This window comes from Xylocopa sonorina, chromosome 10, assembly GCF_050948175.1.
Source record: "Xylocopa sonorina isolate GNS202 chromosome 10, iyXylSono1_principal, whole genome shotgun sequence".
NCBI classification, from domain to species: Eukaryota; Metazoa; Arthropoda; class Insecta; order Hymenoptera; family Apidae; genus Xylocopa; species Xylocopa sonorina.
This window is the reverse complement of record NC_135202.1, coordinates 4,334,021-4,350,682: the sequence shown is the minus strand read 5'-3', so window position 1 is coordinate 4,350,682 and position 16,662 is coordinate 4,334,021. Positions and strand designations below refer to the sequence as shown.

The following is a 16,662-nucleotide window of genomic DNA, read 5'->3' as shown; positions in this document are numbered from 1 at the left end:
ATAACGATAATAAAACAGAAAAGCCCTGTTGCACGCCTGCCACGTCGTCGCCTTCGAATTTCCTGATTGGAAAAAAACGTAAGACAGTTTCTTCAGCTACATCCTATCCGCGCACTTAACTCCGATTCGCTCGTCCGCGACTAACAGCTTGGTTACTTAAGTTATAGGAAGCCGACGCGTATTGTTCCGCGAGTATTTTTAATCAGGAGTTTCTCTTACTCCTCAAGCGTGCCGTCCTTTCAGTGTTACACGATCCGGTTAATTATCGCGTACCGAGACGCGGCCCAATTACCAGCCGAACCATCGATTAAGCTATTATTTACAGCAGAATCGTCGGTGTCCGCGTTCTCGCCGATGCGCTCGCAACGACAGGATCTAAAGTCCGTACCGGAGAAATTAACACGCCACGACAGATAGGATACGCACCGTGTTGCAGTCAACCACGTGGTGACCGCTTTCGTTCTATTAAGCGTGCACATGTGCCGCAACAGTTGGCGGCTGCCAGTCGGTTGGAATCAATCTCGTGGACGTGGCACAGAAATCGGCCACGCGTATGTGTACCGATCTCACGATTTCATTTGGAATCGCTTCCTCGTTCATTCTTCGTTCAACGTCGCACGACTCTCGCGGCAAAAGATCCGGGCACGTTAGAAAAATGGCGCGTCGCGTCCTCCTACTCGAGCGGAAGTGGCGCGAGCGATCGATCATCGACGTCTCGATCATCCGCACGAAATTATTAATTGTCAAACGTAACGTTGCACGAATATAAAAGGTACGAACGAGATCTTTATCCGATGCTCGTAACGCGGTCCTCGCGCTCGCGTTCACCTACCGCGCTCCTCCGGTGATTTATAATGGTAAATTATGCAATTTTCTGCCGGTGGTCGCTCGATCAACGTAACCAAGAGGTATGTAGCGTGGTTTAAAGTAGCCTGTTGAGGATAACTAGATCGTGAATGAGAGAGAGAAGATGGTCGTAAAATCCGACCGGCAGGAAAGGAGAATGTGTAGCCGAGTACTAATGGCCGACGATATTCATTCATTGTGCGCCATGGGATTGTGGTATCTCGTACGATCGATCGGCAATGCGACACCTTTACAACGAAAGTGCATCGAGTCACCATCAAGTTGTCATTCCGCTTCGTTACGCTCGATTACCATACACTCGCTAGGCTGCAAGCGAACACGGTAATAGTAGATCATGCATGTACACATTGTACGGGTACGCCTATCGGTAATCACTAATAAGCGTGTTCCCGCTTTCGATGGATAAATTTCGCGCTTATCGCGCCATCGAGTTTATTAATGTGATTACTGGCTACCGCGTATGATCGATAAATCTTATCATGTGCTAACAGCAGTCGGTGTTATGCGCGAAGAAACGGTTAAGCTTTTTCTGATCCGTTCTATAATTTTATGAAATTATAAATTAAATAGATTGATTTAATGAAGAAATAGCTTCCTTCGCGATGGAAGAGGCTAATGAATAGAATTTAATACAATCTTATAATCAATACGAATCAGATTACTCTGTAAAGAAGTAATTAAGGTTGAAGTATACTTAACTGATTTAATGAGGATAGAAACTTGAAGATTAATCACCAAGTTACGTGCGTTGAGAAAATGAAATTCTCGTATAGTAAAGTAATAACGATAATGACCTTTAAAGTTAAAACCGTATTCCTCTGCCCACGGAGAATCATTTTCTTCTTTGTAAAAAAAAAAGTCGACAAGGATATAGTAACGCAATAGATCATCGGACTGTTAAGATCCATTTCAACGGATTCCAATATCAATGATATATTTACCAATCAATTTTATTTGCTCGTCAGCCTCTTAAATGAATAAACGCGATTAATTTAAACAACCAAAGAGGCTCGTCTGAGTCGATCTATTACGGAAGTGTAACGATCCGAGAGGAGACACTTGGACGCGGCTTCGATATGGGTCACTATTAGGTACGCGCTTATTATGCGAATGTCTGACTTCGGAATTACCACGCTGTCGGGACCGTTATATGTATTTGGCACCACGCCACATCTTCGCCGTGCCCGATTCATGGTTAGCATGGAACAAACGGACGTGTAAACAGCCGGCGGTGATTTTTATTCAAGCACGGCCTCGTAGCGAACGAAAGAACAGGTGTCACGATTCTATCGTGGCACGAATCGTAAAGCGGGATAACAACTAATGTATGCCAGTAATAAAGAAGCGTTTGTAGCTTCGCCGCGCTAACGGAATTCGGTATAGATCGCGATCTTCTCGAGAGGACCCATTAATTACCAGTTGCCGCCGCCGACTTTCGCGTTAGATTAGAAAGGTTACGCGAGGGGGGTTAGGTTATGGGGAAATCGTACTTGTTCTTTCTTTTACGCGATCGATTTCTACCTCAACGGAGGAGATGTTGTCTGCGTCGCGATCGTACGGGTTCGTCAAACATTGAAAATCGAACGGCGTCGAATCGGAGACGCCTGAGTGGAATGTAAACGCGTTGGGATCGATGGAAGCTTGAAATAGGTCGGTTTTTAGAAATCTCCGGTGCTATGCCATCGAAACAACGGACGAACGACCGTTTCAGTCTTAAATCGGTGATTTGCCGCACGTATCCGTCTATCGTCTGACCTGAAAGCGCACGAAAATCTATCTGCAGGGGAAGTTTTAGCATTGGGTCCGCGTAAGTAGATTCGGTACGTACAGCGCAGACCGATAGGTGAAAACCTACTTGCCTACATTCATCGCCTAGCTCATGCGCATCACGAATGCATCGCACGATTATGGCGGATTGAGTCATCTCGGGTATCGTCATTTTTTCCGGTTCCTTTATTCACTCGAAAAATACACTCTCCATTAAGCGATCATACAGGAAACGTTTATGAGTCCGTGTAAGTGTCTCAATAAGCAGATCTTAAATTACCCGAATGCGTGGCAGTACGCAACTCGTTTTTAGCAAAATGTCCCACGTAAGATGTTTAATCCATTGAACCAATGCTATGAAAAATTTAACTCTTCCTTTGTACAATCGCGTGATACGGTTTATAGGTAAATCATTAATGCTTCAAAGTGTTCGCGTTTATTTTGGATCAAGCACGGTTTCCGTTTCCCCTTCGATGTTTTCGCAGGCAGGAAAATTTACGTTTGCGGACACGATATGAATCGTCTCGATAGTGAAATCGTTTTTCGTTCGTTCGCTGTTATTTTCCAGTCGCGACTGAGGGGGCCAGGGACCGGATATGGCGGTGGCAACAGGTGTAAAAAGGTCCGTGATTTTTCCGAAACGCGACGCGGGTTCGACGGATTCGGTTCATACCTATAGTCGTCGATCGTGGCAGTCTGGTGTCATGAGTACAACGAGGTAACGGAGCGAAAACCCGGACATTCGGCAGGAATTTGGGACAGGTGGCCTAGTGGTCGCACGAGGCGAGCGTGTCTGATAATTGGCGATTAAACACGAGCGAGGCGTCCAATGATGGACCGGTTCGTTCGTCCAATGTTCAGCATTTTCTACTAACAATTCCATATGATGTTTCACTCGGTACGGTCATTGAGATTGCGAAATGGGCACAGCTGAGAATTCACACCGCTTGTAGCTTAACATTTCATGGTTAACTTCGTTGGCATTTCAATTAACTCATCGCGTTGATTCCCGTTGAAACGGTGAAAAATACGGAATCATTTTTTGATCAACGTTACTACGATCGAGAAATGAAAATTTCGATGTATTCGGTGTAACTCGGATAAATCGAGCACGCGAAATTATTTTCTTATGCATGTATACGTTTCCATATGGTGATTGGCAGTGATTGTTTAAATAGAGAAAATTGTTTTTTCAGCGGTACGTTCGCAATACTTCACCGTGGACGCCATCACGGTATGCGGTGGCGAATCTTCATTTTAGCCTGTCTCCTACTAAAGGGGGTAAGTAAATTTATCTGTCATTTAAATAATTACTACTTGTATTTTCGCTTCGCAGGAGAGTAAATTTCAATTTTGACGTTACACGAACTAATTACATTCTTCTGCAAAAAGAACAGTTCCTTTTACGTTTATTTTCGAACGAAACAACTTTATAAGTTTACTTAAAAAAGTTAAGTAAGCGAACAAAATTAAAGTCCTTACAATTATATCACATTCAATAAGGATTCAGGTCAGACGAATGAAAATAATACGTAAGAGTAGCTGCCTCTCGAGCGTGAACTTTTGAACAGTAGCGTACGATTTTTCGCCTCCGTGGCACGGATATAGAAACGAGAGCCGGGAAAAAAAAAGGTTGCACGCGATTCCTCCATGGGAATCGGTAGTCAAAAACCGTGGCAAGAAAAACGCGCGGCGACACCACAAAGAGGGTAGGTCGGTATGTCTGCGTGGGTAATTACTACATTATAACCCAGATATCGCGGTGGGTACATAGCCTGCAATGCCGTTACCCAGTGCTCTGACCCAGAGCTAAGGGCGACTCGAGGCCCGGTCGATGTCTTGAAATGGTGCGCTGCGTTCCGATCCGGCTCATCCACGTCTACTACGAAGTAACGTTTTACCGTCGGGCCTTCACCAAGAATCGGTCTTACAAGATTGCGCGCAAAAATCGTACACGAAACGACCGGTTTCGCGATCTTACCTTCCCACCCTGCATTCTTGGGGACCGACACGATTTCAATTCGTTCATTACTCTTTTTTTTTCTCTCTCCCCTCCCCCTTTCCTTCGCCCCATTCCCCGCCGGGTAACCGCGACCGCTGGTTCATTCTTCCGGACCGCGGCAACAGTTTAAACATTTTCGCGTCACCCATCGGAATTAATGACCGCCGACACGCGTTATTATCGTTGCCAAATTTGCGGCGAACAATTTCACGAGAGGGGTAATTTAATTCCGCACGGTGTCCCACGGTGATTTAACGTGTACACAGGTAAATTGCGACTCGAACGGCCGATACATTTTTGCATATCCGTCTCAATTCCGCGGCGATCGTTTCGTTTCCCTCGGCAATTACCAAGACGATTTTAATTACCGTTCGACGCGTAATTACCCACCGATCGGAAATGTCGTTTTGCCAGCAACATTCTCTTCGTGTCGGACTTATGAAGTTGTCCGTTAAAATGCACCAGACGTAATGAATGGTGCCTTCGCTTACCCGACGTACAACTTTCCGTTTTGTTACTTAATACGTCTAATATAGCGATACGTTAAGCGAGATTCTCCACGATCGCTTACTTTCGAGCACAGGTTGTCCGATGTTGATATTAGAATAGATGGGCGCGTGTTTCCTCTTGGCGAGTATGGTCGTTTTACGTACGACGAGTGTCTTAAAAATACTGTATGGCTACTCCCGGATGATCACGTCGAGCGGCGTACACCGGAACGTGATCGATCTTGCACGGTCAAGTGAATGAATCGGAGTTAGAATGAATGGAATACCTCGCTAAGATGATGGAAGAAATTCTTGGAGGTACGAGACCGCTCGTAGCTAAGGATAATCATTACTCTTCCAGACCACTATAATTTTCCTTTTCTGTCAAGCGATCCCGATGTTGGCTTTAATCTTTCAGGCATCGCGTAACGGAAACCGCTGTCGGCTTTAACGGCGCGCAATGGGCCCGATTGTTCAGAGCGCCAATAATTAGATTACTCCGAAAGTAGCAATTTTGTATTTCCTCTGAGAGTGTCGTCGCAACACGATAAAAGGGTCGAGGTAGCAATGACGAAAAAACGCCGTTGAAATTCCCCCGTCGAGTATTCTCGTATTTACAATACGTCGGCTTAATGAAACCGCCTGGCAACAATTTAATCTCGAAAAGACGTCGAACTCGAAACGAGAACAACGTGACACACGAACCACCGTCCGGCTCGTCTCACCTGAAGGACGGTCATCGTCTTTTCCGGTCGAGCGCGCACCGCCGTCATCGAAATCCATCATGGGCGCGTACACAGGTGACCCAGTAAGCTTTCGTCGAATTATGGGACGCGCTGGCTGGAAAGCCATGACGAGATAAGCAGATGTCGGAATCGGCGGCGGGCAGAGGCGGGAAACCGAACGTGTACCCGAAGCGGCTGCGCCTGGCCGATTGACCTGCGGCTAAAGACACGGGTGGTCCGTTATGCCCCAGGGTCACGCGTGACGCAATCAGCCACTACGCCGGCGTGTATGTACCCGGGGCCCGGTGCTCCTATTCCATCGTTCGGCTCGCCCCACCTCGGGGCCCACCTTAACCCCTTCACTCCTCCCGCGAACCCGTCATTCGTCGAACAGTCAGAACGGGTTTGTTGATCGGAGGCTGTTGTCTCCCGTATTGGCCACCAGGAATGCGCACGACCGGAGATAGCTCTTTGAGCGGATCTTCGGGCTGTGACAAGAGGCCAAGGATGAGAAATGCATCTCTTTTCGAGGCACCTTTATCTTACCACTTCTGCCGCTAAACCACTTAATCATACGAAACGTATATACGCACTTTGTAATGAGCGAACTTCATAACAAATATATAGGGTACACTCTCGTTCAGAAGTCGCTCTCGCGTCGTTGGAGCGTTATTATGCTCGCTCTTGTCGGGCGATGTCGTTTGTGCGAAGTGTGCTTTAAAATTCAAGCGACGGAGCTAGACGAGGTTGTGGGACTCGGGCGGATTCGATAAATGGTTGCTGGCATCGGGCGTCTCGAACGGTGTGTTAATTTGTGAAACGCGAATCACGAGGGATAAAGTTATTCAACGTATGCGCGTTACGTGATCATGCGTCTGGCATATCTTTCGTTCACACGTCCGGTTAAGGCACGGTTAATTCTTTCGTCAGGATCGTGAGCGGAGTATATTCATGGATCGTTACACGATAATTTCGGTGAATATGTATGCACGGGTATCCGTTTATCGCGCTCGTGGTCTCCGTCCGGAATAAAGGCGGGCCTCTCCTTAAAGAAGTTGCACGTCCTGCAAATTATGTGGCCCGACAGCGTCAATCTACTTTCACGCTTTCTCGTCGTTTATCCCTTTCCCCGCGGCGGATGTTCTACTAAATATCTCGCCTGCCCGTTTTGCAAGGGGGCACACGTATATCTGAGCGTTCCGTTTGATTTTTATGTTAGCAGCTGGCCCGCGCGGAGGATGTCGAGGTAGTCGAGGCAATCCCCGGCGAGGATAACCGTAACGAGAACTCGGCGTTAAATCGTCAGGAGAACGACATAAACAGCTCGGACCAATTGGCGTTAGAGTCGTTAGGCGAGAAGGATGGAGGCGGTAGCCATTACAAGCCGGGTGGTCTGCGAGGGCATCCCCTTCCTCATCCGCCGAGTCGCGAGGGTCTGGGGCTGCCGCATCCACGGCCGCACCATAACGTCGCTTATCACGGGCCGCCGCCGCCTTTACCCTCGTCGAAGACACCATCGGAAGCCATCGATAAGATCTACACAACGGGCGGCGGCATTAGCACAGCGGTCGGCGCGGAACCCTGGCCAGCGCCTACCCCCGACATGCCGAAGATCATTTCTTTGGACGTGAAGTGCGAGAAAAGTCTGATGAAGGTTTACCTGGGCTTTGATAAACCGTTCTACGGTATTGTCTTCAGCAAAGGCCACTACAGTAACGTTAATTGTGTCCACTTACCGGCAGGTCTAGGGCGGACCTCGGTTAACTTCGAGATTAGTATTCACGCGTGCGGCACGGCTGGGAATACAGAGAACGGTCTGTACGGGTACGGCGCCGAATCCGGCTCGGGCACTTACTTCGAGAACATTATCGTGGTGCAATACGATCCCCAGGTCCAGGAAGTTTGGGACCAGGCGCGCAAGCTACGGTGCACCTGGCACGACTTGTACGAGAAGTCGGTTACGTTCCGTCCGTTCCCGGTCGACATGCTGGACGTGGTGCGCGCCGATTTCGCCGGCGATAACGTCGGCTGTTGGATGCAAATACAAGTCGGTAAAGGCCCGTGGGCGTCGGAAGTCTCCGGGCTGGTCAAGATCGGGCAGACGATGACGATGGTGCTGGCGATAAAGGACGACGACTCCAAGTTCGACATGCTCGTGAGAAACTGCATGGCGCACGACGGGAAACGGGCCCCGATCCAGCTGGTCGACCAGAGGGGTTGCATCACCAGGCCGAAGCTGATGTCGCGGTTCACCAAGATCAAGAACTTCGGCGCGTCCGCCTCCGTACTCTCGTACGCTCACTTCCAGGCGTTCAAATTCCCGGACTCGATGGAGGTCCACTTCCAGTGCACCATTCAGATATGCCGATACCAATGCCCGGAGCAATGCTCCGAGTCCCCTTTGTTACTCGAGTCCCAGGGTCTTCTCGAGAATCACCATCATCCACCGTCTAATGGGCATCCCGACTCCAGTTACGGTATTCCGCCTCCTATTCCGCTTCCCCTGGAAGCCTATTTGCAGGCGGCCGCCGGCCGTCCTCGGGACGAGAGACGAAGGAAGTCTCGAGAAATAGTGCCGACACCGCAGAAGGCGGTCGGAGTCAATCGTATAATACGAGTGGTCTCGACGGGTGACCTAACGTTTTCCATCGACGAGTCCAACAATGGGGAATCGAACGGGCCGACGATGGTGTTTCCCGTGCGCAACGAGAACACCGCGAACGCGGCCATGATTTGCATGACTACGCCAGGTTTTGCTGTTACTCTCATAGTACTTCTCGCGGTGCTCCTGTTCTCGTGTATACTCTCCACCTACCTCTGTCTACGCCTAAGACCGTTCTCAGGAAAAGCCAGGAAGGCTGCGACCTATTATAACGGAGAACAAAACCCGCCTAAAAAGTCGACGAGGACGTGCTTCTACTCATAGGTAAAAACGATCGTAGACCATCTCGAAGGATGGCGCGCCGTCGATCGGTTCTACCTTCGCAGGGGGACGCATCCCGCGATCGAGCGGGTTTTCTTCCTCGAGACTGGTTTCACGATTTTCATAGCGTTCAATTATTTATCGGGGCGAATATCGCGAACGACGAATTACGATCGACCACGTTCGTTCTACCGTTTAAACTGTGTCGCGATCTGCGTGTTACACGGATTTGCTCAACCGATCGGTCGCCGGACCCTTCCTGCCACACAGGGTGTAAGCACCGGTGTGCTTAGCTCGGTTCTTATTTCGCATTCATTTTCGGGCCGTTCGTGACCGTTCGCAAGAAATTTTCAAGTTCAATCGATTGGACGTCGCGCAAACCGGTCCTCTTGGCCAGCGCCATTCCAGGTATCGTAGAGGCTACAGAATGTCGCAAGCACGATTCTGTATACCGGCACGTATCAGACAGAGTATAGTCTCGTAATAAAATAAATAGGATACGATCTCTGGTACGTGTACCGCGATCTGTTCGATCGGAACGATCAACCAATATGGATTTGTGCTTCGTCATAACGAAACATACCGCTCAAGCCCTTGCTGGCGATCGTGTATAGACGCTCCGGAAATTTAGTCAAAGATAATCAAACGCGTTGCGCTCGCGACTTCCTCGTTACGACCACTTCGGGACCATGGTATTTGGGTATCTCGTTTTTAATTAATCGTTACCCGTTGCGTATTGGTATTTAACGTGTAACTCGAAATAGTCTACATTGAAAACGGAAATCGTCGTCCCTCCACACCCCTCCCTCCCCCGCCCTCTTTTTAATATCGTTGACAATTCTACAAGTTGTTTTAATATTATTTATTTATCGTGTAACAATGTCCGAAATTTGTACGATTTTATACGCTGTACGTTGCGCACATGTAACCGTTGTAAGAGCCAGTCATTATCACGAAATCATTAAAAACAAATTATCTCGGTTTTATTAATTGTATGTTTAAGTTAATGTTATACACGAAACGTTTCGCTTCAGTGAAGCAAACACTTTTGCGCGTTAGTTTACATACACGCTGCCATGTAACGAAGTCTCTTCTGCTAATCGATTGGTAATTTATCCGTTTTAGATATTGATCGGGAAATCGGGATACGTAAAATCGCGGATGATGAATATAACGAGGTCATCTCCGTCGCGGTGAATTTTTCAATCGAAATGGTTCGCGAGAAATTGGTGTTGCGCAAGTTAACAAAAATATATGGTGTCAAGATCAAATGTATAAAAGAATAGTCAGTAGCTTGTAATAGCGTATAAAAGATAATATAATATAATATTTATGATATTAATGTAAGCTCGTAGATACGAGAAGTGTTTATAAATTATTCCTCGTCGATGGAACGATGCATTTTTTACAAGAATGTTAGTATTTAAACTTTTGTATATGAATAAATCTATGATTATATTTACCATCCTTCTTGCATGAATATTCAAACTCGAGTATACGGGGAAATTTGGAAAATTTTTTGAAGACGAGAGGAGAGAGAGTGGTTGTCGGTTCCGTGGAAATAGGTCGAGGTCCTGTAAATACATTTATTGGCGTTACCATTCTTGTTAAATAAAAACACAACTTCTCGATTAACAATCGACTCAACTATTTGTTCCTCTTGCTCGAGAAACTCTAGCGCGTTGTCCAATATATCGTTACGTTCTTAATTATCGGTGATCGTTTTTAGTAACGCGTTTCGATAACTCTCCTCTCCAAGCTTACAAGAATATTCTCTGCTCTTTTTGTTTTTACACGTGTATACATATACTTATAATCTATAAGGTAATTTAAACGTGTTAACAATTGTTCTGGCGTTTCGCGAGAACGTACGGACGAGCGTGTAAATAAAGTTCATCTATCCAAACACCGCGTCCTCGAGTAATCTGTTTTTAAGGGTGAAGAAACGAGAGAAAGTGTTTTCCGTTTTTATTACAAACATAAAAGGGGGAATAGATGCACGGAATACGTAAACGAAGATTTTTGGGATTACGAGGGATCTTCGTTCTCCTGTACAAAGAGCGTTCGCTTTTAATTCTCATAATAACACGACCGCTTTATGCGGTCATGCGCTCCAGATGTACGCGTTAGATTATTTGTGTTACGTATACATAATAATTCAGGATCAGTAATTACAGGATCCTGTTCGTGGTATTAAACGTCTTCCTGGACGTTTGTAATGTGCGTTGCGTTTCAAGGATACTTAAATAATTCTTCCTATTACCTAGTTACCTAATTACCTAGCTCAAAAAGCCCGCCAAGGGTCTCGATCTTCGACCGATTCCAATTTCATATTTAACCTCCAGTTAACACAAACGAGAAGAGGATGCAAGACAAGTGGAGAACGTTATGATACAATACATACTTTTTCGACGTCAATGATTAACGTACGTATATATTGTTGAAAAGTGTCAACTGAAGGTTAAAAGGTTACGCATCGAGGCATTCGTGAATGTATATCGAGTTCTCGTATTTAACTAACGTAACGATATACGTATTTGAAAATAGAAAATGAAACATTTCAGCTTGGCAGTAAGTCTCCCCGAAAACATTTAGGATATATTTCTATTTTCATTTATAGCTGTTACTTTCAGCCTCTTCAGGGCTTATTCTCTAGAGGTGCTGTTATTTGAAAGTCTTTACTAAGTGTTAATAGCTAGCGCACCTGTCGATAACCAGTGAATCGATATTGATGTGATTTCGATAATCGAACGCGTTAAATTCAATATTCTACCGTGTTCGGCATAAGTTATGCCCGAGGTCGATGCGTCGCGCGGAAATCAAATAATTACGGTGCCTCCTGGATTCTGTGCACATTGATAACAATTTTTAACGCGAATTTTTCCCGTTCATGCAAAATCCATTGTTTTATATTTATATAAACGCTCTTATCGTACAACGTAGAGTGAGCTTTTTGTTTCGAAGATCTAGCAACAGATTAACGACCGATCTGTTTCCTGGTTGCGTCGCTGGCTTTGTAAAATTACCTTCTTCTCCTTTCTTTAATCTAATAAATGCAAATCGTAACAGTTTTGTAAAAATCTCTGATGAAATTAATGACGAAACTAGATAGTTCTGCTGCTAAATACTCGCGCTTTCAATGGTAGATCACATTATAAATCATTATTAGTGCGTGATTTATATAATGAATTTAACGGCAGTAAACAGTTTTGCTTTCACAGAAATTGAATTTGTTCAGTGATTTATTCACCTAGTATATAAATTAATAATTGTGCCATATACGATGTAACGTTACATGTAACTTTGTTATACGGTGTTTTAATAATATCAATATGGCGTTCGGAATGCACGCGAAATGTTAAACAGTTTATTTAATATTAATGTACAGAATGTGGACCTTTTGCGTCATTATCGATTACTCTACTCTGATTTGGATATTCTTGGCTGACGCAAAACTCTAGGGTGTAACGCTAACAATGGAGATTGCCGTGTAGAAGATGGTTAGAAAAGGTAAGAGTATATATATATATATATTTATATGATCGTTCTATCAAACATTCTATAGTTTCATGTTTGTGATAGAACGCTTCTTATTTGTCAGATACGGTTGTAGCATATTTTAATAATATATTCCATACAAAGGCAATACTTAAACGTGTAAATAAAAATATCTCTGGAAATGTAGAAATATATTTCGCTTAATATATTATTATATTAACTGTGACATACGAACACGTGGCGATTGTTAAAGGTTGGATTACCATAGAACTGTTGCGACCGACGGAACACATTTTCATTTTCTCGTGTGCACAATATTTATTACCTATATTATTTGCCGATAATAAATATTAAATTTATGCAAATGTCGATCCATACGAGAAACGTTTTAAATATAGACTCGAAACTCCTCTATATTAATTAACAATTCTACGTTGACGTGTCGTATTGATTTTTATTTCATCGAACGTCGCCCGATTTTTATCTATTAATTATTTAAGTGTACTCGTTAGCAGCACCTCTAGTAAATACGTCATTAAATAGATAACAGACGCGCAATGGTACAACGCGTTACTATGACTTACGTACAGGCGATGAAAATCTTTATAAATCGCTTCAACTTGTATTCTACAGACTCATAGAAAATGTATAAATGCGCACCACTCCGTTCATGAATTACCTAAGGAAAAAGACACGTATTGTAAAGCAGCGTCATCCGGTCCTGCTCATCTTCGACTCGATCAATGATATCATCGAACAAAGAAGAGGAGAAATATTTCTAACAATGTCATTCGCAATGTCAAAGGTGAAACGTTATTTTTACAATATTCACAGCGAACGCTGTCACATTGTCCGTCACGACGTGTCCCCCTTGCGAATTTCATTAATTCATCCTACAACGAATAATTATTGTGCATGATTATGCTCCTTACTTACCCAAATACCAACAATTGCCACTCGAAAAGTAATCGTTCGACTTTCGTTTGCAAGTCTACGTGAAAGGAGAACAAATGCAGAAAAAAAAACGAAAAAAAAAGGAAGAAACAGAAAACGAGGAAACAGAAAACAAAAATCGATCTCGACGAGAGCTACGAGAGAATTCGATCGTCACAGGGGGTGGACGGCCCGATTCGATGGCGCACCTGCCGAGCAACCCCCACCGAGCAGAAACAACGATCGTTCCCCGCCAGAAGGGGACAAAGAGCGTTCTTCAAGCGAAACTGCCGCGCGTTGACGAAACGCACTTAAAGTACTTTGTACAGCGTATTATTGCACATTGTCTCTCGCGGAGCGTACACAGGCCGCGTCCCTCCAGCGACACACAGAAGAAGTCACGAACCGTCAACCCCTCTCGACCGCGGGACTCACGCCCGCGACCTGGCTCGCCTGTTTCTGTTGGATCTGCTCCGGATGAGCTGGTCTCGCCGTGCATCGTACGCGCAGCAACCCGTACGGCAGCCAGCCGTTGGTCGAGTGCACCGCCCTATTGTTCTTTCTGCTGTCGACCGCCTCGCGTTGCGCCTGCAGCCGGTGCAGCATCGCGCCGGCGACCAGCGCGGATATCACCGCGGATAGTGCGACGACGATGAACAGCGCGCTGAAACCGGGCATCGGCAGGCAGATGCCATATACCACTTCCTCGCGTATTCTACCTTGGAAGACCGTTACTGCTTCCGCGTGCGTGTCCGGGCTGAAGGCTAGATCGGCCTCGGAGATCACCTCGTACAGGCCGCTCACGCCGACGTCGGCGCTGCGGATCTTTCTGTCCGATACCACGACCGATCTCTTTCGTCTGCCGTTCGGAGACGAGAGAGGGGTCGATGGTAACGCGCCGCTGTCACCTTCGAGGTTCCGCGGACCGTGAGGGAATTGGTCCTGCTCGTTCTCGTATCGAGTCACCCTTGGCGGGTCCTAGAAACGGAGATTCAAGTTTTAGATGCTGAACAAATACATTGATACTTAATACATGCTTTGCACTCGGTATAAATGTTGTACGTCCAGTGTCTTAATCTTCACGGAGAATGCAAGTGTAATTGATTTAATCGAACCGAAGTGCTCTATACAAAATAGATAGTGAGTACGAAGGAATTCGAGTAGAATATCGTATACGAATTTGCTCGAAGAAACATATAAGAAATAGAAATATATTTACTACGAATGGCCTTGATAGATCAGGATCGTCCTGCTGAACATCCTCGTCAGGAGTTTCAACCACCGGCGCCGGTAGCCGGTTACCTATCTGCGCTTCCGGTTTCGGGACAGGCTTTTCAACCCCCGAGAAGTGACCCCCTATCGAGGCGACCCCATCGCCGTTTTCAATGATGTCGTCGTAAACGGGACCTTCGGCTTGCTCGACTCCTCCTCCAGCATTTCCGTTACTCTTGTAGGGGCTGCTGGTGTCGTCGTTCTGAATGGTGGGCGGTACCGTGGTCTGCGGGTACTGCGGTCGTATCTGATCTTTGCGCTCCTGTATGTAGTGGTCGACGGGCACGCTGAGCTGACAATGATCCAAGCATCCGTGACGGCAGATCTCGACCTTGACATTCATCGAAACAACTTATCACCTCGACGTCCCACCTAATCCGCCGTTCCTCTCTTCCCTTTCGATAACGCAAACTCGGATCGGGAACGGCGCGGCGATTTGACGCGCGCGTTACGGTTCGCCAAGTAAATTCATTAAGCGGCTCGTTCAGCTGTTTAATTGCAAATATTTGCTCTTTACTTTGGCGAACACCTCTTCAAGTTAACTCGCGATACCACCGTGCCGAGGCACCGCCGCGGCGTGTAATAATATTTTTCCACGCCGGTAATCTTGTTTTCAATCGCGAGCTGTTTCATCCGCCTCTATATTACCCAACATTGTTTACCTTGCACTTGATGTGCACGCTCAACGCGTCCGGGAACTTGAACGCGTGGAAGAAGGCGTAAGTGATGACTGTTGCCCGGCTGTCGGAGCCCCGCGCCTTCAAGAATCGGCTGATCATCTTCGGCCTGAGCACGCATCCGAACTCGTCGCTCAGCTGTATCGTATGCCCGCCACCGTCCGAGGCTACGCACGATTTCACGCGCATGTCGAATTCCCCTGTGTCGAATCAATTACGAATTTCGTATTAGCTGACAGTCGTTTCAATCGTACTCGATCTGTCGATACCAAGTGGTTAACGTTTTCATTTTAGATGAACGGTCTTAGAAGGTCTCGATAGGTCTTGAAAAATATTAAAATCATTCTAAAAACAGTTCAATTTGCGTCGTTCTTCCCATGTATACAAAATGTTGATTAAGACGATTAAACTGTTGGTTATTACGAGACCAACAAAATTGTCTCATATTTAGGAACAGATTCGAAGCGATTCGAAGTGTTTCAGCGGGCATCAGTTGCCCTGGTTAAACGTTACGTTCGATGGTTCGTTGTTACCTCGATAATCATTTATGGCGACGACCAGGGTGAGAGTGGATCCGAGCGGTACTATCCCGGAGACAGGAGGCGCCCAGGGCCCCTTGCCGTGTTGAATTTCCATCCAGCAGTCCACGTTGTCGCCTGCAACATCGATAGAACAGCACGGTCGTATTTGCGCCCCGTTCCAGAGGCAAATCCTCCGCTCTCTGTGCGCAGCGTGCCAGGTGCGATTTATACGTGTCGCGCAAAGTGAAATTAAGCGGCGAGGCTGCGGTTCCGCCTGTGGTCAACCGCGGCTACACGAGTTAACGTGCGCGACGCGATCATTTGCCACGTGTTCCGACTCTTTCCACAGGCGGATCGTCCTCTCGCCTATTCGCCACGAGTGCGTTAAAGCACTACTGACGCGGATCTTTCGACCCCGCGGAATTCAACTTTAAGATCGCGCATTGAACTTTCCGCGAGGTAGAATTTATGCGTCACGCGAACTCGTGGATTAAGCTTGGAGATCGCGGGTCGAAGTTCAAACGTTAAGTTTAGAATCTAACGTACCAATCGCGAAGGGGATGATCGCGAAACGCGCTGAGATTTGCGGAGCGTCTGCGAAAAATACTGGCACGTGTTCGCGTTATCTAAACTTTTAGCCATATAGAAATCTACTGTATTGCATTAAGTCTTGATAAATATATTTTGCTTAGATCAATCAACGTATAAATTTCAATGGAGCCAATATTTTTCTTTATAGGAACCGCAGGTGCGTAGAATAAAAAACTATACCTCTGAAGTCTAACTGTATTACGTCGAGATCCGCGATGACCATCGGTGGTTTCGAAGCGGTCTTTTCGTAATCGTTGAACCATTCGCATCGCAATCGTTTGGCCTCGTCCCAGACCTCGAGTAAATCTTTGTCGTACTGAACGACAACGGTATTCTCGTAGAACTGTCCATGCATATCTGGCTTGGTACCGCATCTACGATCAGAGACCAGCAGAATT

At 46.2% G+C, this 16,662-nt stretch overlaps 2 protein-coding genes across 3 annotated transcripts in view; one reads left to right on the top strand and one right to left on the bottom strand.

The window, feature by feature from the left end:
• Positions 1–834: 834 nt before the first annotated feature.
• Dy (transmembrane protein dusky) lies at positions 835–8,775 on the top strand. Its single transcript, XM_076902553.1, has 3 exons — positions 835–908; positions 3,831–3,915; positions 7,069–8,775. Exons 1-3 carry the CDS (start codon positions 865–867, stop codon positions 8,773–8,775), a joined length of 1,836 nt encoding a protein of 611 aa, XP_076758668.1. The 5' UTR covers positions 835–864.
• A 4,764-nt stretch (positions 8,776–13,539) lies between these two features.
• M (zona pellucida domain-containing protein miniature) overlaps positions 13,540–16,662 on the bottom strand; it is a 29,056-nt gene continuing 25,933 nt past the window's right edge. For both annotated transcript variants that reach the window (XM_076902539.1, XM_076902538.1), the window contains exons 4-8: positions 16,445–16,638; positions 15,686–15,808; positions 15,138–15,352; positions 14,423–14,806; positions 13,540–14,181 (exon numbers count right to left, since the gene is read on the bottom strand). In XM_076902539.1, the coding sequence (XP_076758654.1) occupies positions 13,612–14,181; positions 14,423–14,806; positions 15,138–15,352; positions 15,686–15,808; positions 16,445–16,638 (1,486 nt within the window). In that variant the 3' untranslated portion in view covers positions 13,540–13,611. The remainder of the gene's footprint in view (positions 14,182–14,422; positions 14,807–15,137; positions 15,353–15,685; positions 15,809–16,444; positions 16,639–16,662) is intronic.